The sequence below is a fragment of the Columba livia genome, chromosome 2, assembly GCF_036013475.1.
Source record: "Columba livia isolate bColLiv1 breed racing homer chromosome 2, bColLiv1.pat.W.v2, whole genome shotgun sequence".
NCBI lineage: Eukaryota > Metazoa > Chordata > Aves > Columbiformes > Columbidae > Columba > Columba livia.
The window spans coordinates 161,150,926-161,177,850 of NC_088603.1; the positions used below are offsets into that span (position 1 = coordinate 161,150,926).

General features: G+C 49.6%; 1 protein-coding gene across 2 annotated transcripts in view; it reads right to left on the reverse strand.

Moving 5' to 3' along the window:
* ZC3H3 (zinc finger CCCH-type containing 3) overlaps positions 1–26,925 on the reverse strand; it is a 206,961-nt gene that overhangs the window by 5,592 nt on the left and 174,444 nt on the right. For both annotated transcript variants that reach the window (XM_065054611.1, XM_065054612.1), the window contains 3 exons: positions 26,633–26,764; positions 9,598–9,773; positions 7,810–8,018 (listed from right to left, as the gene is read on the reverse strand). In XM_065054611.1, coding sequence (XP_064910683.1) covers positions 7,810–8,018; positions 9,598–9,773; positions 26,633–26,764 — 517 coding nt within the window. The remainder of the gene's footprint in view (positions 1–7,809; positions 8,019–9,597; positions 9,774–26,632; positions 26,765–26,925) is intronic.

Consider the following 26,925-nt stretch of genomic DNA (forward strand, 5'->3'; position numbering starts at 1 on the left):
ACCACACCTGGAATATTGTGTCCAGTTGTGGCCCCCCAGTTCCAGCAGGACAGGGAACTGCTGGAGAGAGTCCAGCGCAGCCACCAAGATGCTGAAGGGAGTGGAGCATCTCCCGTGTGAGGAAAGGCTGAGGGAGCTGGGGCTCTGGAGCTGGACAAGAGGAGACTGAGGGGTGACCTCATTCATGGTTACAGATATCTAAAGGGGGAGTGTCAGAAGGATGGAGCCAAGCTCTTCTTGGTGACAACCAATGGTAGGACAAGGGGTAATGGGTACAAACTGGAACACAAGAGGTTCCATTTAAATTTGAGGAGAAACTTCTTCATGGTGAGGGTGGCAGAGCCTGGCCCAGGCTGCCCAGGGAGGTTGTGGAGTCTCCTTCTCTGCAGACATTCAAACCCACCTGGACACCTTCCTGTGTAACCTCATCTGGGTGTTCCTGCTCCATGGGGGGATTGCACTGGATGAGCTTTCCAGGTCCCTTCCAACCCTTGACATTCTGGGATTCTGTGAATCACCTCGGATGGGGGGGTAAAAGGACATGGGTCTGGTCCTTGTCCCCACATCCTCTCCCTTCCCATCACTCCACATTTCCGAGGATTTAAATATTGCTTTTTGTCCCCAAAACTGTGAGGGTTGAATGTAACTGGAGATGCCCCATGTCAATGTGGATGATGCCCCAGCCCCAAAAACAGGGGATGCACAAGAGGATGGTTGATTTCCAGCTATAAAAAGCTTTCCCAGAGGGAAAAATGGTTATTTTGATATTTTTCCTTCCCTACCAACTTTCGGACTGATGGGATGTTTGGTCTTCATCACTCTCATCACTCTCCTGATGCTACCTGGGGGATTTTATACTTTCCTGCATCCAGCTGGGCTCAAGAAAAGGGCTTTGCAGCCATCCCTATGTAAAATGGCCTAAAATGAAACAAAAAATCCCATTTCCCCAAGGAAAACAGGCTAACGAGGTGACTGCAATTAGCAGGAGTTTTAACAGCCGGACGGTCAATGTTCTGGTTATTAACACAACAAGAATTACCACCCTGTGGCTCGGAGCACCGAGATGCATCCCAGCATCTCCCCGACAGATCCTCGATGTTCAACACCGCAAGAAGAAATCCCCCCAAATCCCCCAAAATCCCCAAGCTCACTTTCCCCCCCCCAATTCCCAAAGGAAAAATAACCCTTAACCCCTTCCCAGCCACTTTGGTCAAATCTTTGTTGAAAATGGCATTATTTTTCACAGCAAAAGCGCTCGGCTGAGTGACCTCCTGGAGAAACTTGGGTTGGGAGATGCCTTTTTTTTAATGAATTAAAATAATAATTCTTTTTTTAATCAAGCCCAAGAACAAAAGGCAGGATGGAACGATGGTTAAGCCCCAGAATTTTTCCGCAAATCACTTTTCACATGGAAAAAGCAGCGGGGGGATGATGGATCTGGCACTAAATTCACCTGGTGAGACAACGTGCACCAAAACCTCACCCAGCTCCTGTATCACCCAGACCTTCTGTCCCTCAGGTGAGGGAAACATCAAGACTGGGATGTCAGGAGAAGCTTTGTCCACAAGGAAAAATGCTCAGATGTTTTTTTCCTTCCTAATAATGAAATCTGAAGGGGGAATGTGCTGGAGAAGATGTTCCACCACCTGGCAGTGTCCATCTCCTGCCATGTTTGTAGAGCTGGACATCTCTGCTGGGATGTCCTTTCCACGTCTCTTCTCCTTAATTCCTTCTTTTTTGGAGGAAAAAAGTCACCAGAAAACCAGCCATGAGCTGCAACAGTGGGAAAAGGGTCTTTGTTGGGTTGAGGGCATGGCAGAGATTATTTGTGGTCTGGTGGTACATGGTGACCATGAGGACATAGGGTGAAGACCACATGTGGTCTTTACTGGTGAGCTGGAGCTTATAGAATCATTTTGGTTGGAAGAGACCCTCAAGAACATTGAGTCCAACTGTAAACCCAACATTGGCATGAAACCATGTGCCTAAGAACATCATCTACCATCATCATGAACCTCATGTAGCTCATCATGATCATTGTCCAGAAGAAGACAGGATTTCACCGTCTCGGAGAGCTCTTCTATCTCGAGTTTTCAGGTCACTAAACAACTCAGGGAAGGGACAACAAGGCTGCCCAGTGGTGACAGTTTGAAGGAGATGGGTTTTCTGAAATCCTCAGCAAAGTCTAAAAGCTCTGGTCTCCAGACCCAACATCACAGGTGGATGAGACCCCAAAAACAGGTGAAAAATTCATATGGATGCAGCAGATTTCAGTCCTGGCAAAGGAATGAGACTTGACGGGTCTGAAAATCGCCTGCAAATCACTGATGAAGAGGACTGGAAATGGGCAGGTAGCTCGGTCCAGGCAGAAAGTAAATCTTCAACTGACTTTTGTGGGGTAAGAAATGATGATTTTGAGTCAGGACGAGAGCTCAATTACAAAAAATCAAAGCACTCGTTTGGTTTACTGGAAGTTTCAACTAAATTGGCCAATTTGCAATACGGAAATTAAATGGCGGTGAAGTTTCTGACTTTTGGACCTTCTCAGAACCACCAAGACATGAGGAGATCCAGCCCCACCCTTCAGAAACACCTGTGTTATCTGTAGCACCCTAAAGCCTGATATATCTTCAAGCTTGATGGTGTCCTGCAGGATCAGGGCTTTTGTAGGGGATGGAGAAGGAGGGGATGGAGGAGATGGAGGGATGGAGGGATGAAGACAAGGGCCACCAGATCTAAGTCATTGCTGCAGAGGAATGGGCTAGGTCCACCAAGGATTCCCCCTGGTGAGGCCCATCAGCTCAAGTACCAGCCCATTTCTCTGGGATGGGAAGGAAGAACCATGACCAAGAAGAAGATGTTTGAAACCAATATCCAAGGTGGATGAAAACAACCTAAACCTCCCCCACTGCAGGGACCCCCACCAAAAAGCACTCGAACCCATAAGGACCTGCTGACTCAGGAGGAGAAGATGCTATTGCTAATGACCCAGGCAGATCCAGCCCATTAACAGGAAACTAATTAGCCTGATACGCGTTGTCCTGCTCCAGGGATAGGTACAGCCCGCTACCTGCAGCTCGATAAATATTTACACTGAAAAAAGCAATTCTAGTAGAGATTTGTTAATTCAGTTATGAAAGGGTTTGGATGCTCATTAATTAAACTCTCCCTGTGCGCCCAATGGAGCGTGAGTCGGTCAGGGGCCGGTGAGGGCAGCGCCCACCAGCAGCGGGATCATAGAATCATTTTGATTGGAAAAGACCCTCAAGATCATCGAGTACAACTATAACCCACCCCTGGCACTGCCCCGTGTCCCTGAGAACCTCATCTCTGGTCTGTCCAACCCTCCAGGGATGGTGACTCCACCACTGCCCTGGGCAGCCTGTTCCAGTGTTTCATAACCCTTCAGGTGATGAGATTGTTCCCCAGATCCAACCTCAACCTCCCCTGGCGCAACTTGAGGCCGTTTCCTCTGCTCCTGGCGCTTGTTCCTGGGGAGCAGAGCCCGACCCCCCTGGCTCCAAGCTCCTTCCAGGCAGTTCAGAGATCAGAAGGTCTCCCCTCAGCTCCTGTTCTCCAGCTGAACCCCCCAGGTCCCTCAGCCGCTCCCATCACACTTGTGCTCCAGCCCCTCACCAGCTCCCTTCCATTCTCTCAACTCACTCCAGCACCTCAAGGACTTTTTTGGTTTGACGGGCCCAAAACTGACCCCAGGATTTGAGGTTTGGCCTCATCAATGCCCAGTACAGGGATGGTCACTGCCCTGGTCCTGCTGGCCACAGTGGTGGTGCTTCAAGCCAAAATACTGGTGGTCTTCTTGGCCACCTGGGCACATGCTGGTTCACATTTAGCCACTGCTGATCAACACCACCAGGTCCTTTTCCACTGGGCAGCTTTCCAGCCAATCTTCCCCGAGCCTGTAAAGGGGATGCTACTGTGGTGGAGACCCTTTGGGACCCTCAGCACAGCCAAGCGGGACTGGCCGCATCCACCTGAAGGGTCGGAAGCACCAGTTTTGTCTTAAATTTCAGGGGTTGTGGTTGTTCAGTCCAATATATGGCACCAAAGTGTTGTCCATCCCCACAGTCTCATGCTCCATCAGAAGCATCTCTCAAGCATGAGGTGGAGAAGGGGAGGAGATTTACGTTTCCAAAGTTATTCCTCCAGAAGTGAAAGCGGTAAACAAACCCAGAAGCGTTTGCACCTCCACGAATTCTTCCAAAGCCAAAGCGTTTTTGAGCGTGCTCAGCGGAGCCGTTAAAAAAGACTGTAGCGAGCATCTTCCATTAACGTTACGACCGTGAAATATGACAATAAAATGATAGCCGTATGGTCGCAAATTTGCAGCCCGCCGAGTTGCTAGGGGTTTATCGTCACTCAAACGTGCAGAGAGCTGTAAAATGTTTACAGAAAGGGTCGTTTGCAGCTATAAAATCCTCTTTTCTCTCCTAAACAAGGCTGAGTGGAGCCATTTACAAACCCCTGAATGTTCATCGGGGGAGAGGGGAACATCTGTTCTCTCCAGGAGTTTTCAGTGATCTTCTCGAACAAATTAACTAAAATGGGTGCTTTCTAATTAAATTAGCACTCGATTGGAATGGTTTGCATTGGTGCGCTTGCTTACAATTAGCGCAGGGAGGCCAGTTAGGCTCCAGCGTAAGCTATTTAACTGGAAGGTGAAATATGGAAAAGCCCATTACCTGGAAACGGGTGTCGGAGGGGTAGGGGAGCCCGTGTTCCCTCTGGCTCTGCCCTCTTGGATGGAGAACACAAGGAGGTGAAGGATGAGATGCCACCAAGCCCACATATGACAGCCAGAACACTTGGCTGGAAGCGGTTTGACCTCCCCGTGTCGCATGGATGGGCTTTTCAGAGGATGCTCAGAAAGCACCGGTGCCCTCAAATTACTCCTCTGACCTTAAATTACAACCTCTTGCAGGTTGGGAACCCTTCCTATGCGAGGACAGCAGCGGGCTCAACATCATGCCTGTAAACCACATCAACCCTTTCCAGTCCCCTTTTTCTACATCCCAAAGCTGCAACCCCCAACCAGACCCCCCAAGTTGATGCTGTTGCCCATATTGGTCCTTAAAGGTCATCTCCAAACCCCCTCTTCTCCATCCCTCCCGCACACGGTGCCGCTGTTTTTCTTCGTTCCTCCTGCATTTACCAGTATTAAAAGGGCATTTTCTCAAATGGTGACCGTTTAACCAAGCAATTCAGATCACTCCGTAATAATAACCTGTCCTCCTCCTTATTTACAACCCTGACAATTTGCGTGTCACTTTCAAGCTTTACAAGCAGAAACTCAATATTATCTCTGGCACGACGGTGGCAGCGGGGAAGGTGCAGACCCCCAAAACCCATCAGCTTCGCAAGGTCTCATCCTGACCTCGGCTCAGCTCAGAACAAGACTTCAAGCTCATAAGCACCAGTCCTGGTGATTTTTGGCCATCATAGAATCATTTTGGTTGGAAAAGACCCTCAAGATCATCGAGTCCAACCGTGAACACAACACTGGCACTAAATCATGTCCCTAAGAACCTCATCTCCGCATCTGTTCAACCCTTCCAGGGATAGTGACTTCACCACTGCTCTAAGCAGCCTGTTCCAATGCTTGACCCAATCTAAACCTCCCCTAGCAGCATCCACAGTCCCATCCTGCGCTATATCGGGATGATGGTTCATTAGCAGCCAGGGTTTCCTTTCTCCCATTAGGTCACGGGGGTCTCCAGCTGCTACTGTGGCCTGAGCCCCTTCGTTTGTGTGTGTTGAGATGAGACTTTAATTACAGAGCGCACCCCAGCATCGGATACGGGCACTGAAGAGCATCCTCACGCCCGGATTCACCCCATACAATCACTTGGCAGGGAAATGGCTTTATCATAAGATGATTTTACAACCTACTGCAATTCCTGTCCAGTTTTCCTTTCCTATGGATCCTCCAGTATCTATTTTCCTGATGCTACATGCTCCCTGGGCAAAGGAGCACAGAGGGATGTGTTTCGCGACCCCATACTCGCCAGCTCTCTACAACCTTCCTCCCAACATCTTTGGACTGAACCTCCTACTCAACCTCCCACCCAAAACACCTGGAAATCACCCTTCCCAGCACGTGCAAAACAGAGTTAAGAGGAAAGAGACGCCTGCACGGCCAGGACGATGCCTCTGCCCTCTTGACCAAGTTACTCCAGGCTGCCAAGCGCAATCCAAGGCGTTTCGACAGCTTTCTTGTATGCGGATTAATTGCTTCATCTTCATCGCAGTGATAAAAACAACCCGATTAAGTCGCTGCTTTAGGAACACTTCCCCGGCCCCACCATCGAGATCAAAAGGGAGTTGAACTGGGGCCAAGGAGAGAGAAGGAGGGAGGCGCACGCCAGGAAGAAATCCCTGGAAAGGGGAGCCGAGTGCTTCACCCCGCATCACGCAGAGGAGCTTTCCCAGCCGGAACGGTCCCTCGCCATCTCCACCGCACCGCGGTTCGACAGCGCAGTCGCTCGCCCGTGACTTCAGAAATATGTTGCTAATCCTGGGAATTTTCTTCCTGACACCGTTAAGGCATCTCAGCCCTCCCAGGCTCGAACTGCTTTGTGGTTGAGCCAGGCAAAGCCTTGTAGATCCTCAGTACCCGCTTACGGACTACGGTGCAAATGTTCCGGCATGGCTTTTGGCACTGGATTCATCCCTTCTCCAGGGGGATCCTGCTCCAGCTGCACGCTCGGTCGGAGTGAAGATGGATTGGGATGCTCCAGCATCCCAAGTGGAGATTTCATCCTTAATGACACAAAATATTTGGGTTTCTGAGCCACATGTTGTCCCCTTTTCTATGATTGTGCTCAGGAGATGCAGCTGCTGCACATCCCTCCAGCAAAGGCTGGGAAATGAAAACATGAAACATCATCCGGCTAAAAATCTCCCACCCAGCACTGGGAAGGACCAGGTACAATCTGTGCCTTTCTGTCTCCATCACCTCTGCTACTGAGGATGCATCCCTGATGTGTCCCAAAGTCCTGTCCCTTCCCACAGCGCTGCTGGTGACTAAAGCTCCCGTGTGGGAGCTGAATTAGGAGAGGAGGAACCAAGGAAAATGTTGGAGAAGCAGAAATGCAGCTGACCTCCCCCACAAGCCGCTTTGCAGGGAAACAAAGACATTTCTTCTTATCCTTTCAACAATTTTGCCCTGTTTGATTTGTTTTTTTCCCCCCACAGTCAGTTCAGTTTGAAACAGTTGAAACACTTCCCTGAACTTTTCCAAAAGTCAAAAAAACATGTTAAGGCAGAAACTGTTTGCTCTCATGTGTTTGTAAGAAGTTTTGCTCATCATAAAGCTGCATTTTCCAGAAATTTTACTAATTTCCAAAGCCTCTTCCCCCACTTTTTAATGATGATCTCAGATTAACACGGCTCTTCCTCTGAACTTGCCATCTGCAAACACCCCATCCCATTTCCCACCAGGGATGTTTTTATTTCAAATCTTTGAAGCTATTTCACATCTCGATGGACGGTCCAGAAATTGTCCAGAGGTCCTTCTGTGTGTCTATCATTGGATAATTTATAGGATAAGGAAGACGGAGCAGATGACAAAAGATGGGGACAAAATCCCCATGTGTGTGGTTTCAGGAGCAAAACCAGCAGCTCATGTCCTCGCGTGATGCAAAACCCAGTTAGAGCTCCCAGCGTAACTGGTTTGGTGACTCACAAGAAACACCAATCCCAACAAAACCCAACGGGGGAATAACTCTCCTGCTCCGTGAATCAGAACAGCCCGGAGCACGTGTGAGCAAAACCAAAGCGAGAGCTTCTTACCTTGTTCATCCTCCAATTCATCCTCATCTTTCTCCTCCTTGCAGCCCTGGTCACCGGGAGAGGATGAGGACTGGAGGGAGATGAAGGACGGCAGCTTTCGCAGCCAACTGGTCGGTGAGGTGTTCGCCTTTTTCCAGAACTTCACCTCTTGCTCCGTGCTGGATGGTCCTGGCATTTCGCCATCATCGTGGAGCTGAGCTGGATCATTCCTGCAGGAGCACGTGGGAAAACAAATAAAGAAAAGTAAAATTATCCCGCTTGCCAACGCTGGGAATGGCATCAGGTGGGATGGGAGAGGCTGGGGTGAAACAGAGCTGCACACGGAGGATCTCCACGCTCCATCCCTGGCTGCCCCGTATCTCCGATTTCCCAGGACCCAGCTTGGATTCAGCCAGAACTTCTCACTCCCCAGCTGATTCTTTGCTCTGCGCTTCCCTGCAGCTCTCGGATGCTCACGGAGATGCTGGACTCTGCTGATGGAGCGGAGGAGAAGAGGAGACGGAGGGAACGGGGAGCAGGGACGGCTCGGAGATGCCCGTGCTGGTTTTGGCTTGGTCCCAGCCTTGCCGCCCTTCTCCGAGCCCAACTAACGTGACACTACAGCTGGTTCCACAGCTCCAAGACGGTGCCAATAAAGGAAAAAAAAAACCCCCCAAGCAGCTTCCAAGCTGGGACACGCTCCCTTCCCCACGGAGGATGCCAGGAGCCGGTCCAAGGACGGTAGGAAGGTCCCTCCCCATCACCCAGCTCATCCCTCCTTACCTAAAAAGAGCAAGGAGTTATTTTACACCTCGTTCACACCGGGGACCTGAGCTGTGTGTCATTCCAAGGCTCTTGTGTCACCCGAGATAAGTTCGGAGAGCCCGCTGAGTGCTCATCCCCCTCCACTGCCTTACATGGCAGGGCTGAGCATGCAAGCCAATATTTTCTTCTCCTGCTAACCAGGATTTTTAGATTTTGGCTTTTAAAGCCCGATTTCATTTTGGTTTCAATTTAAATTATGTTGGGATGTAGTTGTTTCACAGGGTACGAGGGCAGATGTGCCAAGCTGAAGAAAATCTGTCTCCCTTTGGGGATGAGGACCAATGTGTCCCTCAGCCCGCACCCAAAAGCATCATCTTGGCCCCGAGAGAGCTCAGAGACCTTGCAAGGATTAACCAAGAAACCAGCCCAGCATCAAAAGGCTTTACAAAGCCTTTTGTATCTCCTTGTCCATCTCTGCTTCTTCAGGCAGTGAGTCCAGTCCTGATGACATGTCCCTCAAGACCACGCCGAGGGCTCAGCACTGTCCTCCACCACAGATTTGAGGAAGATAGAGGAAGAGGGATGGTAATTTCCAGTTTCTCACAGAGCTATGGATAATCTGTACCTATTTTTGGTGGTAGATTCTCCATCAGGGCTCCACCACCCATCTCCCAGGAGGAAGATCTACAAAAGCCTCAGAGATACCTGGAGGTGACAAAGCCCTGGGTGATAAATTCCTAAGGATGTGAATCAAAAAATCCTGGTTAGTAGGACACATTGGGTAGAAAGACATGAACTATCCTCTCTTTTCTCTCCATCAGCTCTGTCTGGAGACTTCTCCCTCAAACACAGACCCTGCCCAACCCTATTGCCCATGGTGGCTCTATCAAGAAGGCACCACAGCGACCTACATCAGCAACATCTTAAAATAAACCACCACACTGACAGATACACAGCCGAAAGATGGAACATCCAGACTAGGTTGGGAAGAAGAAGAAAATGGTTTAAAAGTAGCAAAGCTGAGTTTCTTCTGCACTTTCCTACCTGCCTGTCTCCTCCCTGAGCCGTCTCCACTTGGCAGGGGGATCGCTCTGGTCCCCATCTTCAGCCTCTCTTGGGTGACGCTTCTTCTGGGGGTGCAGCAGCTTGCACTGGGCACCTCTGGGGCAGGAACCTTTCTTGGCAAAGTCAGGGCAAACCAGTGTGTGCTTCTTCTTGCACTGTGAGGGGAAAATAATAGAGAAATGTTGAGAAAGGCAGCAAAAGCTCCATGGAGAGAAGAGGTCTCCAGAGCTGGGCTCCTTCAGGTGGCACCAACATGTTGCTGAAGGAACAGAAGAACACATTGGTGCTTCCTTCTCCGTACCAAAATACAATTCCATGCCAAAATACTTATTAAAAAATAATATTCGCCTCTGGGAGATGCTACACACTCACCGACAGCTTTCCGAGTGTCTGATTTTATTGACCCAAACCACCAAAGTCTTACTAGTAAAGACCTACCCCCAAGGCGGTGATGGTAGGAGGTCCCAAAGAGGTCAACTGGAGAATCTGGTTTTGGAGAGGACACGGGGATTTCTTGTCCCAGACATGCTTGGGACTTGGGGAGGAGCAGGGAAGAGCAGGAATGAAGCATGTTCCATTTAGGACTTACTTTTGGATCACTGCTTGGACCACCCTCCTTATGAAGGTGACCCAGGGCTGGAGCTCAACCCCTTTTTGGCAGCCAGAAAGGCCAGAAGATGTGCAGGCAGGGCAGAGAAGACACCTTTGGGTGTGATTATACCTGGGTGGTTGGGAACATTGGCCAGGAGAAGGGAGAAGCTTCTCTCTAATCTCCGACTGTTCCCAACATGGTGACAGCAACACCCAGGGATCCAGAGAGCTCATCCCAGTGTATCCCAAGGGATGAGGGGTGGGAGCAGGTCCCAGAACCCTGCTCAGCCCCATGATGCCCTCGGTGGACCCACTCCCACCCAGGATGTTCCCTCCAGCACCATCCAGCTTGCCTCTTGCCAGGAGCACAGGCAGGTACCATGTCATAGAATCACAGAATACTTTTGGTTAGAAGAGACCCTCAAGATCATCGAGTCCAACCATTAACCCAACCCTGGCACTAACCCATGTCCCTGGGAAGCTCATCTCCGTCTGTTCAACCCCTCCAGGGATGGTGACCCCACCACTGCCCTGGGCAGCCTCTTCCAATGCCCAAAAACCATTTCCATGAAGAAGTTTTTCCTAATAGCCAATCTAAACCTCCCCTGGCGCAACTTGAGGTCATTTCCTCTTGTCCTACCGCTTGTTTACTTGGGAGAAGAGACCAACTCCCTTCATGTCCCAAGCTCCTTTCAGGCAGTTCAGAGATCAGAAGGTCTCCCCTCAGCTCCTGTTCTCCAGCTGAACCCCCGGGTCCCTCAGCTGCTCCCATCACACTTGTGCTCCAGCCCCTCATCGGCTCCATTCCCTTCTCTCAACTCGCTCCAGCACCTCAAGGGCTTTCTTGTCATCAGGGGTCCAAAACTGATCCCAGGATGTGAGGTGCATTGTCAGCAGTGCCCAGCGTTAACACCAAGATTCTTCGCCCTCTTCACCTTCTCCATGAGCAAAGACACAGCCTTGCTTCTTCCCTACATGGGCCCTTCTATGCTTGGGCCCCCATGCTGCAAACCTCCTTGCACAGATGCTCAAATTTTGCACAGGTTTGGCCGAAAACAAGACAAATCCACAGAAAGAGAAACACAATGAGGGTTTCAGCGTGATCGTTCTTGCCTGTTTATAAAAAACGCATCTTCCCAATGACACAGGATGTAGCTGAGCTCCTGCCCTTTTAATACAATTTGACTTTGGGGGCACGGGAGCAGCTCTCGTGGTGACCTTTGGGACGAAGCGGCAGCCCTGCTGAGCTGTGGGACCTCTCTCCTCGAAAGGGCGGAAGGGTTCGGCAGCTCCATCGCCCGGGGGCAATCGCTGAAGTCGGCAACGGAGCAAAGAGCTCGGCGGATGGAGGTTGAGGATGGCGCTGAGCAGCAGGAGGGCTGGGGATCCAGATGGACACAGGGACACTGGCTCAACAGGGGGGACAGTGCGGTGACAGTACCAATTTTCCACTGAAAATTCATTAAAAGACCCACAACATCCATTTAATTCTTCTGTAAGAAGCTTCTATGTGAAATCACTCCCTTTTTCAGCTCCGAGATCATCTGCATGGACAAGACCTGCAACCTCCTCAGGTTTATCTTCTCATTCCTCTTTTCCCCATGTGCTTTGCCCAAAGCCATTCTCTGTTCAGATGAACAGTGATGGATGATGATGCCCATCCAGAAATTACACAGCTCTGGTGGTGAGGGATGGGCAAAACTGTTGAGCGCGCCAGCACAAGGGAAACACAAGGAAAGCAGAGCAAAACCTCAGGATTTCATGTTTCATACAACATCGAGCAGCAAAACAGGGAGGGATGGACTCTCAAGGTGTCTGATCAACTTTCTGCTTGGCATCAAGGTGAAATAATTCCTGTATCATCTTTATAGCTGGGGCCAGATCCAGCTCAATCACAGAATCATAGAATCACAGAATCACAGGATGTCAGGGATCGGAAGGGACCTGGAAAGTTCATCCAGTGCAATCCCCCCGCTGGAGCAGGAACACCCAGATGAGGTTACACAGGAAGGTGTCCAGGCGGGTTGGAATGTCTGCACAGAAGGAGACTCCACAACCTCCCTGGGCAGCCTGCGCCAGGCTCTGCCACCCTCACCATGAAGAAGTTTCTTCTCAAGTTTAAGTGGAACCTCCTGTGTTCCAATTTAAACCCATTACCCCTTATCCTATCATTGGTTGTCACCAAGAAGAGCCTGGCTCCATCCTCGTGACACTCACCCTTTGTATATTTGTAAACATTAATAAGGTCACCCCTCAGTCTCCTCTTGTCCAGCTCCAGAGCCCCAGCTCCCTCAGCCTTTCCTCACACGGGAGATGCTCCACTCCCTTCAGCATCTTGGTGGCTGCGCTGGACTTTCTCCAGCAGTTCCCTGTCCTGCTGGAACTGAGGGGCCACAACTGGACACAATATTCCAGGTGTGGTCTCCCCAGGGCAGAGCAGAGGGGCAGGAGAACCTCTCTGACCTACCGACCACCCCCTTCTAACCCACCCCAGGTACCATTGGCCTTCCTGGCCACAAGGGCCTAGTGCTGGCTCATGGTCACCCTGCTGTCCCCAGGACCCCCAGGTCCCTTTCCTCTACGCTGCTCTCTAACAGGTCATTCCCCAACTTATACTGGAACCTGGGGTTGTTCCTGTCCAGATTCGAGACTCTACACTTGCCCTTGTTATATTTCATTAAATTTTTCCCCCCAACTCTCCAGCCTGTCCAGGTCTCTGGATGGCAGCACAGCTTTCAGTGTCAGCCACTCCTCCCAGCTTCATGCCATCAGCAAACTTGCTGACAGTCACTCTATTCCCTCATCCAAATCATTGATGAATATATTGAACAGTACAGGCCCCAGCACTGACCCCTGAGGCACTGCACTGGATACAGGCCTCAACTGGACTCTGCCCCATTGACCACGACTCTCTGGCTTCTTTCTTTCAACCAGTTCGCAGTCCAATGGCATGGATCTTACAAGTTGGCCTGATGGTGCATCAGATCTTCTCCACATTGGAAGGTTCCTAGTCCACCACCACCTTCAGATCTCCATCCATGTGATGACAGCGACACCTTGCAAACCTCCTATTAATTACAAACCCACCTGAAGTCGATGACTGCTCATTATCAGCAGGGTGGCAGCTCTTCAGAGCCCCTGCCCATGGATGTGAGATCCGCTCCTGTGTAGCAGTTTCCAGTGCAAAATGGACTTGGCGAGGGGAAGAGCAGGAAAAAAGAGCTCTGGCCTCAAAAAGCTGCATGGATGCACCACCCTCCCAGCTGGTGGTGATGCTGCTATGCTGAGAAATGATGCTATTTTGGGGGAAAAACTGAGAAATGAAGCACCAGAGGGACAGGTTACAAATCCCTGCCAAGGGATGGTGCTACGGTCCCAGTACAGAACTCCAAGTCCATCATTGTCCCAGCCCACGTTTATTGGCTTCACGGCAAAAAAGATACTTAATAAAGAAAACAAACCGTGTCTGACTAATCCCAGGGCCGTGTCCTCAGCTCATGTTTCTAATGGCTTTTCCACGCCGCTCCCGAGTGCTCGGTTCTTCTTCCGTAACACCCCGTCCATCACCGCTGTTTCGGGGCTGGGATGGTGAGTTTGGGGATCACCTCCCTGCCGGGTTCGGTGGCTGGAAAAGCCTGTTTCTGTTTATTTGGCTTTTCTGCCAGAGCAAACGTGTTGGGGTTGGGTTGCCGTAAAGTGGTTTTGCTGTCAGCTGGGGTGATGGCGAGATGGGCTGCGGGGGTGATGGGCACGACCTCACGCCAGGGACCATCCGATCCCTTCCACCTGTCGAGGTGGCTAATTATACCCCCCCGTGGGACCCCCGCCAGCCCGCAGGTTGGACCATAAAAAGAGAGAAAAAAAAAGCCTTTGGTCCCTTCCAACAGAGATAAAACTCAGAGCACCCCTAAAAAACCCTGGGGAGAAAGCGCTCGGTGACACTGGGTGCTGATGAGGATGTCACCATCCCGCTGTTGCTGTCCCCATCCCAGTCTCTCCCCTGTGGGGTTCCCCCCGTATCCCAGAACAGCAGCGGTGCCCGGCGCTGGGACGGTGCCCGGTTGGCAGCACCCATGGCCGGGACTCCTCTGTGGCTGCCAGGGCAGCTCTGGGTGAAATTCAAGGTGCCGCTAACGACCCATAAAGCCTTAAATGGCCCAGCGAGCCCTGACGCACGGGACGGGGACAAGGGGGTTTGCAGGGCACGGCCTTCTTTAGCACGGACCTGGCAAAGGAGGAGGCAGCAACTGCTGCAAGGTCCCGGCTTGGCCTCGAGGATGACGTTAATTAACATTTTCCACGAATGAGCTTGGCAGGAGGTGGCGGAGGGCGGGAGGAAGGTGAAGCTGGGTTACTGGGCCGATCAACATCCACCCACTGACCTTACGGGGTGGGGATGAGAGATCCCATCCAGCTCGGCGTTCTCGGCTCTGCTCCACCAGCCGTTTGCCCAGGTTGAACTTCTCAAGTATCTCCAGGCTTGTCTCTCACCCCCCTGCTTGATCCCTCCTTGCCCAGCGCCAGGGGACAGCAGGTGACAAAGGGACCAGCGGATGGACAAAGAGATGGCAAAGCGCTGGAGCATCTTCCCATCCCCTTGGACCAGTGTCCTTCACCGCAACGGACACAAAATTCCTGCTCGTGCCTGGAAATCTGGAGTGATAAAATCACCAAGCACCTTCCAGGGAAGACGAGCATTAAAAACACGAGTTAATCCCCAAAATCCAAGCGCCTCAACTCAAGTGCTCTCTATTTTTCCAAGCCCTCTGCACATCCACGCAGCTTCAACAGAGCTCTTACAGGTAACCCCATCGCTGAGCAGCAGGATTAACCGTCTGGATTGATGTCAGGCTGTTTTAATGTCCCTCTTACCCATCATGTTTCAGCATTAAGTGGCTGTTGAGATGCGAGCGCTGGAGCCATTTCCTGACGCCGCTCGAAACTGACAGCCAGTAAATAGCTTATTTTTGATGGCTTTTTTATAATTGGGTGCAGATGGAAGCAGCCTTCAAAAAATAAAATAATAATTAAAAAATATATATATATTTATCTATTCCAGCTCCCTGTCATTAAAACCTGGAGGACAAACACCCAAACATCATCCAGGCTGTGGGACAATGATGGAGAAATTTAGCTGACGCAACTGTCTTAAGGAATTTGCTCCAAAATGGGTTTCTGCCCTCAAAACAGAGCTTGGTGCCCTAGCAAAATGCTTGCAGGGAAGCGATGACCTCTGATGGCCTTCTCCAAATACTCGCTAGGATTTAGGATCTACCCAGTGCTCTCTAGGATCTACCGCAAAGCCGTGAATCCTCTCCCTTGGTATTTGTGGGCAATAAACCAGCATTGGAGCTAAAATACCTCTGGAGCTGGAGCAAGATTGGGATGATGTTTCTAAAATCATCAGGAACATCATAATTAAGAGGCAGCAAAACAGTTGTGAGAGGTTGAAGTGGGCAAGAAAAAGCCTTGTCCTTGCAGAATCCATTCCCTGGCACAGTCCAGCCTCAACAGAAATGACCTAAGGGACCGGGTTTTCCTTCATATCCCTTCTCCGACACCTTAGAACTTCCTCTAAACAACCATCAACTGTTTCCTCGTATCTTGCTGCTCCTTGATTTAAGGGTGTTATTCCTCTGTAATTGGAATTTCCAACGTAGCAAAATGATATCAAAGAGTGTTGGAGCTCCCCAGCGCACATGCACATGACATCTCCATGTTTCAGCTCCGAGCAGGAGCCAAGTACCCTAACCGAGTATTTCCAATGATTTTTTTCCCTTTAAATATATCTTCTCATTGCGGAATTGCTTCCTGCCTGGTCTTGCTCCTTGCCCCCAGCTCCCTGCACACTGGTGAGACCTTTGCTTGGAATCGCGAAGGCTGGAGGTTGGATTTTCCAGGCCTGGCTTTTGTCCGTGTCCCAACTCAGCCTGGAGGAGAGCTGCACAGCTCTGACAACACTCACTGACAGTTTAAGCCAAGATATAAATAGAAGAAACACACAAGCCAAGAGGATAGAGGAGGATCACCCAGCAATAGCGAGCAACTCGGCCAAACTCCAACCCCTAAGCACCCGGGGCTGGTTGAGCCACCATGAAAGCAAGGCCATGAACGTAAGGAGGAAGCATCAATTCATCGAATGATTCGGGTTGGGAGAGACCTTCAAAGATCATCTACATCAAACCTCCTGCCATGGGCAGGGACATCTTCAACTAGATCGGGTCGCTCAAAGCCCCGTCTAACATGACCTTGAATGTTTCCAGGGATGGGGAATCTACAACTTCTCTGGGCAACCTGGGCCAGTGTCTCACCACCCTCAAAACAGAAAGAAATCTTCCTTATGCCCTATCTAAACTTACCCTCTTTCAGTTTAAAACCATTGTCCCCTGTTCTGGTAAAAAGTCTTTTCCAATCCTTCTCAGAAGCCCTTTTTCTATATTGAAAGGCTGCAAGAAGGCCTCCCTGGAGCTTCTCCTCCCCAGGCTGAACCCCCAACTCTCTCAGCCTTTCTCCCCCAGAGCTGTTCAGTCCTTGGTCCATTCCCGTGTCCCTCCTCTGTCCCGCTCCAACAGCTCCATGTCTGGCTGGTGCTGGGACCCCAGAGCTGGACGCAGAGCTCAGGGGGCCTCAGGACATGGGGGCACAGGGGCAGGATCCCCCCTCCACCTGCTGCTCACGCTACTGTGGGTGCAGCCCAGGACACGGGTGGGTTCTGGGCTGTGAGCGCATGTTGCTGGGTCATGTTCCATTTATCACCCGCCAGTGTTCCCAAGTCCTGCTCTCCATCCATCCATCCATCCATCCATCCATCCATCCATCCCCCAGCCTGTGTTGATACCAGGGGTTGTCCTGACCCACGTGCAGGACCTTGCACTTGGCCTTGTTGATCTTCGGAACGTTCACATAGGCCCACTCCTCTGGCCTGTCAAGGTCTCTCTGAATGGATCCCATCCCTCAAGGGAATCAACAGCATCGCTCAGCTTGGTGTCACCTGAAGACTTGCTGAGGGTGTGCTCAATCCCACCATCTGTGTCATTGATGAAGACATCAAATAGTATTAATCCCCGTACAGACTCCTAAGAGACACCAGTTGGTACTGGTTTCCTCTTGGACACTGATCCATTGACTATGACACTTTGGATGTGGACACCCCAAAGGTGAATCCCAAACCAAAGAGCAAAGATCAGCGCACAGCCCTGCATGGGAATGTCTGCAGCATTCAGGCATTCCCTGCACCGCTTTGTTGAGGAACCAGTTTCCATCAGAGATTCTCACAATCTTATCCATCACATCCTAAAGCCACAATGGAGCCAGTTTCATGTGGTGAACCTATCAATGGTAATTTCCAACCCCAAGTCATCACTGGTGGGGATGGAGCCAGCCAGACACCCACTGAACATCCTCTACAGAGTCACTTGCATCAGGGATGATGATAGGGGCTCCACCACATACATAATTCCAGGTGGCTCAGGAAGGTGTCACCCACCGTGCGCGGGACGCAGAGACCGTCTGACCACGGAGTACAGATGGGAACGAAGGGAGATTCCAGTATGGGAAGCAAAGATGAAATCTGCTCTTCTTTGCCTTCATCTGTACAGAAGTTCAGGTTGAAATCAAGAACTCTCTTCCTCATCAGTATATTCCCACTTTATACCCATGATTCAGCGACTGCTTTTCCCTTAAACTTCCTAATTTTCATGTTTGGGAACACACCTTCCTCTACAAAGATATTAAGAGAGAAAATTGCAGACCAGTATTATCAACACTATCATCAAGTAGTCCAGGCTATTAAGCAGTTCAAGTTTGCACTGATAAGCAACATCTTTAACTTAAGCATCTGAATGCTGTTGAAGACACTACAGTTAAATTAAAGTAGCAATAAGAACGTTCATTATGCCATTACGGAGTACGGTAAATAAGATGCAACTGGAAACCCACAAAGATTTCCACAGCGATACATGGGTAGGATCAGGCATGGAAGAAAGTTGATGAGTTTTAAACCTTCTCTGCAGGCTACGAAGCATTTTCAACAGAAAACTCCCCTTCCAAGTACTGAGATTTATCACTTACTACCAGTAGTTCGGCCCTCATCACTCAGAGGAGATGGACAAAGACTCAACACCCCCATAGAGCAAACCCAGACAGAGCTCAGTCTGCTCAAATCCAGCTTGGCCACCATCCACAGAGGCAGAGAAACATAGAATCATTGTGCTTGGAAGAGACACTCCAAATCATCGAGTCCAACCATTAACCCAACATTGGCACTACCCCATGCCCCTGAGAACCTCATCTCTGGTCTGTCCAACCCTCCAGGGATGGTGACTCCAGCACTGCCCTGGGCAGCCTGTTCCAATGCCCCACAGCCCTTTGGGGAAGAAATTGTCCCCCAGATCCAACCTCAACCTCCCCTGGGGCAAACTGAGGCCGTTTCCTCTTCTTGGCCGTTTCCTATCACTTTTTACTTGGGAGAAGAGACCAACCCCCTCCATGCTCCAAGCTCCTCTCAGGCAGTTCAGAGATAAGAAGGTCTACCCTCAGCTCCTGTTCCCCAGCTGAACTCCCCAGGTCCCTCAGCCGCTCCCACCACACTTGTGCTCCAGCTCCTCACCAGCTCCGTTCCCTTCTCTCAACTCGCTCCAGCACCTCAAGGGCTTTCTTGTTGTGAGGGGCCCAAAACTGACCCCAGGATTCAAGGACTGGCTTAACCAGTGCCCAGTACAGGGGGATTTTATGAGCAGACTCATTACTAAGTCTTACCATTATTTTTTTTAATAAACGTTTTACTTAGTAATCAGTTTGTCGACTGAAGATTTCTGCTACACATTATAGGAATAAAACAAAATCAAGCAGGCAACTCTAGCACCCAGAAAACATCTGTCAACCAGAGCTAAAATAAAAGATAAATGAAGTGAAGTTGCTATTGTCATTGATTTTCATACAGCTGCAGTGGACTATAAAAGAGCTATCAAACGCAGTGCTCACCATCAGCTATTTCTGAACGATGGGAGAAGGTAATCCACAAATCCCCCCTCCCAGACAAGGGGCTGCCCCACTGCCCAGCAAAGCCAGCATCCTTTATCTCCACACCATAGGTGATGGGTTCTGTGGCGGCCAGAAGTCCAGGTTGATCAGGAGGCTGGAACACCTCTCCTTGGAAGAAAGACTGAGAGAGCTGTGGTTGGAGAAACCTGGAGAAGAAGAGGCTCTGGGACGACCTTATTGTGGTCTTTCAATATGGAAAGAGGGTTTCTAAGAAAGACGGAGAGAGATTTTTTACCAGCAAGAGGACAGCGCAACAGTTTTAACCTGAAAGAGGGTAGGTTTGGATTGGACATTAAAGAAGAACATTTTTATGATGATGGTGGTGAGAGCCTGGCCCAGGTTGCCTAGAGAGGTGGTGGATGAACCGCCCCTGGAGACATCCCAGGCCAGGCTGGATGGGGCTCTGAGCAACCTGATTTGGGTGAAGATGTCCCTGCTCATGGCCAGGTTTGGACTGGATGGTCTTCAAAGGTCCCTCCCAACCCAACCCAACCCAACCCAACCCAACGCAACCCAACCCAACCCATTCTATGATCTGATGAAAGATGGAGGTTGAGGGTAATTACAGAGCTGGGAATCAGCCAGCAGCTACACTGATGAATGCGCATGGGTTCCTTGACGACTCTACATGCTCAAAACAAAGGCAACCTGGCTGGAGGTCAACCTGGAACCAAAGAAAGGGGAAGAAAGACCCCAAAAGACGAACATCTGATGGCTCTTGTCTCTGAGAAAAAAAAACCAATGATGTTCTACCCAGGAAACAACAAAAATCAGTTGAGAATATGCAATATGAATGGTATTGATCTTCACCATTCTGTGATAACAGATTAAGGGGAACAAGGACCTCAGGCTGCTGCTCTCTGTCGCGAACCGAACCCAAAGACATTTAACTGTTGGGTGGTGCTAGCACAGCTGATGTGCGTTTTCCTAAAGGAATGTGTTAAATTTAATATATTAGACACATTAAATAAGTTTATGGTGGGAATCTGTTAAACTTCAACCAGAAAAGAAGAAAATAATCAACCTAACGTGTCATGAGACCAGAGAAACACAAATGAGAACAAAGCATCGGCTAAGAAAAAGTCCCCGTGTTTAAGATTTCTGAAGAAAAATCAAGCAGCTGCCACTGTGAAAGACACCACAACTACATCTGGGGACAGAAAATCATGTTTCCTAAGGAAGCGGCACTTCCTCAGGCAGCGTGTGCTGACCAGACCTGCCCCTGCCGCTATGAGCGTTGCTGATATTTTACGTGGATAAGCTGCAAATCACAGAATCACAGAATAGTTTGGGTTGGAAGGGACCTTCAAAGCTCATCCAGTGCCACCCTTGCCATGAGCAGGGACATCTTCACCAGCTCAGGTTGCTCAGAGCCCCATCCAGCCTGGCCTGGGATGTCTCCAGGCATGGGGCATCCACCACCTCTCTGGGCAACTTGGTCCAGTAAATCAAAGCTCTGGTGAAATGCTGTTGGATGAGCAACTCAGCAGGAGCAAAAAGATGGATTTTAGGAGTCTATCAGGCTGTTTCAGTGAAGGTCAACCATGAGCATCCCTGCTGTGATGGCAGGTTCCCTGGTCAAGCTCCATCGGTGGGGACAGGGCAGGTCGTTCATACCCCAGAGCAATGTGTTGCCGGCAAACACCGGAGCACAGAGCCCCCCTTTCCCCATGATTTATTCCAGTACATCTCCCCGTGCATTTTCACCGTAGCCTCGTTGTTTAATCTCACCGCGTCTTACTGCTTAATAGTCCCCACGGGGGAAGAATTTACCCACAGGCTTCAAGGCAGCTGATGGAAACGATACGAAGAGAAGTATTTAATGCGGCGCGCTCGTTAATGGACACCGTGGGGGAAAAGCTTATTTAATACAAAACAATTTTACAGATGCAGCAGTTAAGAGGGGACCGGGCTGACTCGCTTGCCTTTGCTCTGACACGCTGTGAGAGCTGGAGGACGGCAGCACCACAACCTGCCTCAGCCACGATTCTTCCAAATACAGTTTATTCTCCAACAAGTCACGTTTTGTGCCTGTCAAGCAAATCTTGATCCTTGGGGTCACCTATGGATGTGACACAAGTGCTTGCTGTAATTCCCAGGTCCAAGCTCTCAGCCACACCGACATCTCAGCCCATGGCTGGCGATCAACCATGCGATGGATATTATGTTGGACATTAGGAAAAGGCGGGTGCTGGAGCACTGGAACAAGATCCCCAGGGAAGCATCACGGCCCCAAGCCTCACAGTGTTCAATAAGAGACCAGGCAACATCCTCAGACACACGGTGTGAATTTTGCAGTTGTCCTGTGCAGTGACAGGAGTTGGACTCAATGATCCTTGTGGGTCCCTTTCAACTCAGGACATTCTATGATTCTATGACCATACATCACAACAGCTGCCCGACCTGACATGGATATTATCACCCTACGAGCTCCTTTGGGCTGGTTATTATTTCATATTATTTTGTATTATTTGGGTATTTTTTCAGGAGCCAAGCACGGGCACAGGAATGAGAGCAGCTTGGCAGAAACAGATGAGAGGAAACAGCCTCAGGTTGTGCCAGAGAAGTTTAGATTGGATCTTGAGAACAATTTCTTGCCCAAAATGTTGTCGGGCATTGGAACAGGCTGCCCAGGGCAGTGGTGGAGTCACCATCCCTGGAGGGGTTTACAAGATGTGTAGATGAGGTTCTTAAGGACATGGTTTCATGCCAGAGTTGGCTTAATGGGTGGACTTGATTTGATCCAACCAAGTCTATGATCCAACCAAACAGATTCTATGATTCTGTGCTACCGTGGCTTCACTCGATAGTGCTGCTACCTCATCCCTTGTGCCCAGCAGCCTCACCTCATCCTCTCCCAGAGAACTTGTGCCTCAAATTGAGACATAGGCACTACGACCCATACGGGAAGAAGAACGGGGAACTAGAGAAGAGCTTTTACTGTAGAGCAGCTCATCAAAATATCTTCGGAAAACCCTGGGGAGCACCTGCAAGAGGCCCCAATTTCTCTCTCTCTTCCCACTTCCCCCTTCAGGCTTCCTCCAGCACAGGTGACCAGCCCAGAGGGACCAGCCTCACCCAGCGTGCTGGAGAAGGTCAGGGAGCTCCAGGCAAGATGTCAGGGAGATTTCCATGGTGGGCATCTCTTTGTGGCTTTCACTAAGACACATATGATGTGTTTAGAGATGATTCAAGCTGCAGTTATTCTGAGCCGTATTTCACCATCTGCTTCACCAAGCTGAACTTGCAGGTTCCTCCACTCCCTTTAGGAAGCTGTAGGTCAATGTGCAAATACACAGGTTGGAGAAACTTCTCAACCCATGACCAAGGAATGGGTGAGGATGCTGGAAATCAAAGTTCTGGCTCTACTACCTGAAAATTATTAATATTTGGGATAACATTCTCTTAATGAAGGACTTGGTCATGCTCTTGTAGAGGAAGAGTGGAAGGACCTTTGCCCTCTAGAGTCTACATTTCTGAAAAAGGGACTTGGGAACACAAAATTAAAGCTTTCTCCCTTGTTCTAAGTTCCTGATGAAGACAGAGCAGACCAGTCTCGGCATCGTTTGGAGAAAGAGCTTGCACAGCTGGAGTTACAGCCCATCGGATGGGTCAAAGGCCGATCAACGCGGCCTGAGCATCCTGCAAGACATCTAGAAAGTACTTAAGAGGCAACACTGCGAACGACACATCATAAATTATGGATAATAATGGACATTTTTTATGAAGGTCTGATAAAAGAAATTGTGCTTCTTCAGGGGAGCACAGAGAGGAAAACACAAGGGAGAGAAGAGCCCAGTGTGCCAAACTCCAGCACAAAAAAATCTAAATTCCTAATTACCGGCCATCCTTGTTTGAGTGTTTCCTCCGAGGATGCTACGTTGGCATCGTACACCTTTGCCGTCTGCGCCTTTCGCAGTTCAGACCGCAGGCAGACGTTCCTCGGACAGGGAAAAGCAGAACGAGAGAAGATTTACTCCCGTCCTAAATTATTCAAAAGAAAAGGGACTGTGCATCTTTAACAAGCCATCGTTTTATGAAGCAAGGTTAACATTTTTACGTGATTCAGTAGAATATTATAAACTCTCCGGGGTCCATTTGAGGACTTTCTACTTTGAGCAAAGGAACGGACTCAGCACTTTTTATATTATTTAGAGAATAAAATTAACCCTTAATGGCCCAAGCTGGTATTTGTCCTCCCCAGTTAAATATGGCCCGCTCAGCAATTTCTCCCCATATATAATTACAGGCTGCTATCCATCATCTGTAGGAGAATGCTTTTCTGACACGCTAAAAGTGACACGGTAAGCACTTTTACTAATAGAATAAATATTCTAAATATCTCTTTTATATTTTCATTTAAATTGGAATATTTTAAAGATAATTGTAGGGACCCTGCCTGCGTGGCTGGTGCTGAGTTGGACGGAGGAGGCAGGATGCCCGTGTTTTCCTTCGGAGGAAACGTTTATCCTGCACGCAGTCTCCTCCACACGCCGCCGCAAAAAGTAATTAGGCACAGACTAATTTATTAGCCTTTCCCTCCACTCTTGCTGATGTCCTGCTTTCCTAAAGTTCTCACTTTGGGCTTTTTTCCCCCTGTCTTTTGCCTTTTTTTTTGCTCTGTACCAGTTTTTTTGCAGGAATGGATGGGTTTGCCTTACAGAAGGTACCGTCCGCTGGTGTGTTTGGGTTTTGGGTGGGTGATACCAGGGTGATGGGCGCTGAGCAGCTATGGCTTCACATGTTGGGTTGTTCCTCTATCAACGAGAGCTTCAGCGATGGAGAAAAGGAGGAGAAAAGCCCTTTGGGGATCCAAACATTCAACTGCTCATCCCAGGAACTCCCCCAGTGAAAAGCAGCCAAAACCACAAGGGAACTGGAAAATTCCAGGAGCAGAAAGTCGAAGCAAAACCATGCTTAGGTAGACACTTATTCACACATTTTCTATTAAATGCTACAAAATAATACCGTTCCATAGGCCCACTGGGGCGTATTTGGGATGGTGCCCTGCAATCTGGCAGACTTGAGGAAAACAAAATGACTGTTTCATTAGTGGCTCAATTTTTTGGCTGAAAAGCCAATTTAAAGCAAAGGTCCTGGTGTGTTTTCAACGTGGTACCTGGAGTCTCCAGCTCAAGGAAAAGCCTTTAACTGCGTCCTCCTGTTCTCTTGCTGTTGGCTCATGGAAGCGGCTCAACTAAGCCAGGACAAGACATTCATAGATGTCTTCTTCCATATCCAACACATCCTAGAGGTGACCAGCAAACTCCCCAGAGAAAAGCGGGCTGAGAGAAGAGGATGGGTCCTCTCCTTCAGTTGGCCTCATAGAAATGGGCCAACATTGCACAGCAAATCATTGAATCATTGAATGGTTTGGGTTGGAAGGGACCTTCAAAGCTCATCCAGTGCCATCCCTGCCATGAGCAGGGACATCTTCACCAGCTCAGGTTGCTCAGAGCCCCGTCCAGCCTGGCCTGGGATGTCTCCAGGGATGGTTCACCCACCACCTCTCTGGCCAACCTGGGCCGGTGTTTTATTACCATCAGGGGCAAAAATTTCATCTTTATGTCCATCCTGAATCTCCCCTCCTTTAGTTTAAACTCATCACCCCTTGTCCTATCACTACAGACCTCATTAAAAGGTCTGTCCCCACCTTTCTTATAAACCCCCTTTAAATATTTTAAGGCCACAAGAAGGTCTCCCTTGAGCTTCTCCTCCCCAGGCTGAACCCCCAACTCTCTCAGCATTTCTCCCCAGAGCTGTTCAGCCCTCAGCCCATTCCCATGTCCCTCCTCTGTCCCGCTCCAACAGCTCCATGTCTGGCTGGTGCTGGGACCCCAGAGCTGGACGCAGAGCTCAGGGGGGTCAGGACATGGGGGCACAGGGGCAGAATCCCCTCCCTTGACCTGCTGGCCACAACAGTCAAAGGATGAGCAGAAATCCCACCACATAAACCACCCCAGAAGAGAAAAGCCTGGTAGCTCTCAACTACAGCAGAATCATAGAACCATTTTGGTTGGAAGAGACCCTCAAGATCATCAAGTCCAGCCATTAACCCACCCCTGGCACTAACCCATGTCCCTGAGAACCTCATCTCCATGTCTGTTCAACCCTCCAGGGATGGTGACTCCACCACTGCCCTGGGCAGCCTGTTCCAATGCCCAACAGCCCTTTCTGGGAAGAAATTGTTCCTAATATCCAATCTAAACCTCTCCTGGTGCAACTTGAGCCCATTTCCTCTTGTCCTATCACTTGTTACTTGGGAGAAGCAGCATCACCTCCATAAATCTCAGAGTCCACCTTTGCCTTATTCAAACCTGGTGGCAAATTGACTGGCTGCCCCTTCTGAACTACAACTGTTTGGGGACTCTGATCTGTCAGCATCACTGCTCTCGTAAGTTTGAGATGGCAGTTGGAGAAACCAAGCGAAGGTGGCACATATCTTGCTCATGGGACCCAAAAGAAAACCATGTGCTGTATTAATGAAAGAGTGGTACACACTAAGAGGCAAAAATACTCCTAAATTAATAGAAAACAGCCAAGAGGAATCAGATAGGATGGTAGTTTTGATTCCCTTAGCCAAGAAACAAGGAGAGGTGAGATCCTCCAGCGTGGCTCCACATCAAGGAACCAAGTTTGCTGCCACCTGCTTCTCTTACCAAAGAAGTGAGGAGCCACAAGATGTCAGATAAACCTCAAAATTCTCTTTTTTTGGCATGTAACAGCCCTAAAATGCCTTTTGAAAACCAGGTCCCGCTCCAGGAAAGCTGCTCGCTCTTGAGCTCTGTGTGTTACGTGGGGTGCCGTAAGCTCATGGACAAGGTTACAACTCTGCTCAGGGTGCACATCAAGTCCATGTTGGTCTTCATTGCATTGATCTAAAGCAGAAGACCCCCAAGACCTGGAGATGGGCTCCACAAAGCCCCCAGGTACATAATTAGGCACAGCTTGAGGCTCAGTTACTGCTAAGACTGAACTACAAGATCTAAGGCTCAAGTTTTAACCAGTTATGGAGCCAGCATGCAAAATAAGCTTAAATATCTGTGTTTTTTCTAGGTAAACCAGGGACTTATAAGCCTTTTCCTTCGTTTCTCACCTACTTAACTAAGCGGTTTTCAGGGCACCCCAGGGAAGCTCCTCCTGGGGAACGTCTGGCACAACGTTTGCAAGCTACAACCTTAGATTTGTTTCCTTTCTTTTACTGCTGCCTGCAAAACAACCAAACCACTTTGCCTGTCACCCTTTGGAAAGGCACAGGACTGCTGTTCATCACACCTGGGTGTTCAGCAGCTTCGGTGCCGCAGCTCATGTGAAAAACAACTTGTGGCTTCAACAAAGGTGCATCCAGCCCAGGAACCCAAGAGCTTGGCCCTCTCTTTACCTTTTCTCCCATGGGGCAATAGCCTTTGAGGAAATCCTGGCATATTTCTGCCTTCCTGGACACGTAGACATGGCTGTAGGGACAGTTGCTGTTGTTGCAGATCCCCTTCAAGAAGTAGGAGCACACCGGCATCTGCAAGGGCAGAAGATGAGAAACACGTTAGTGCTCCCAGCCACACGTGATAAGGAGCCATTCCAACCCCCAGAACCGAAATAAAACCGTGACATGTGTAAAATAAATATAAGCTTTTTGCCAGCTGCTGATCCCAGGGGTATTTTTAGCTCTTCTTTTGC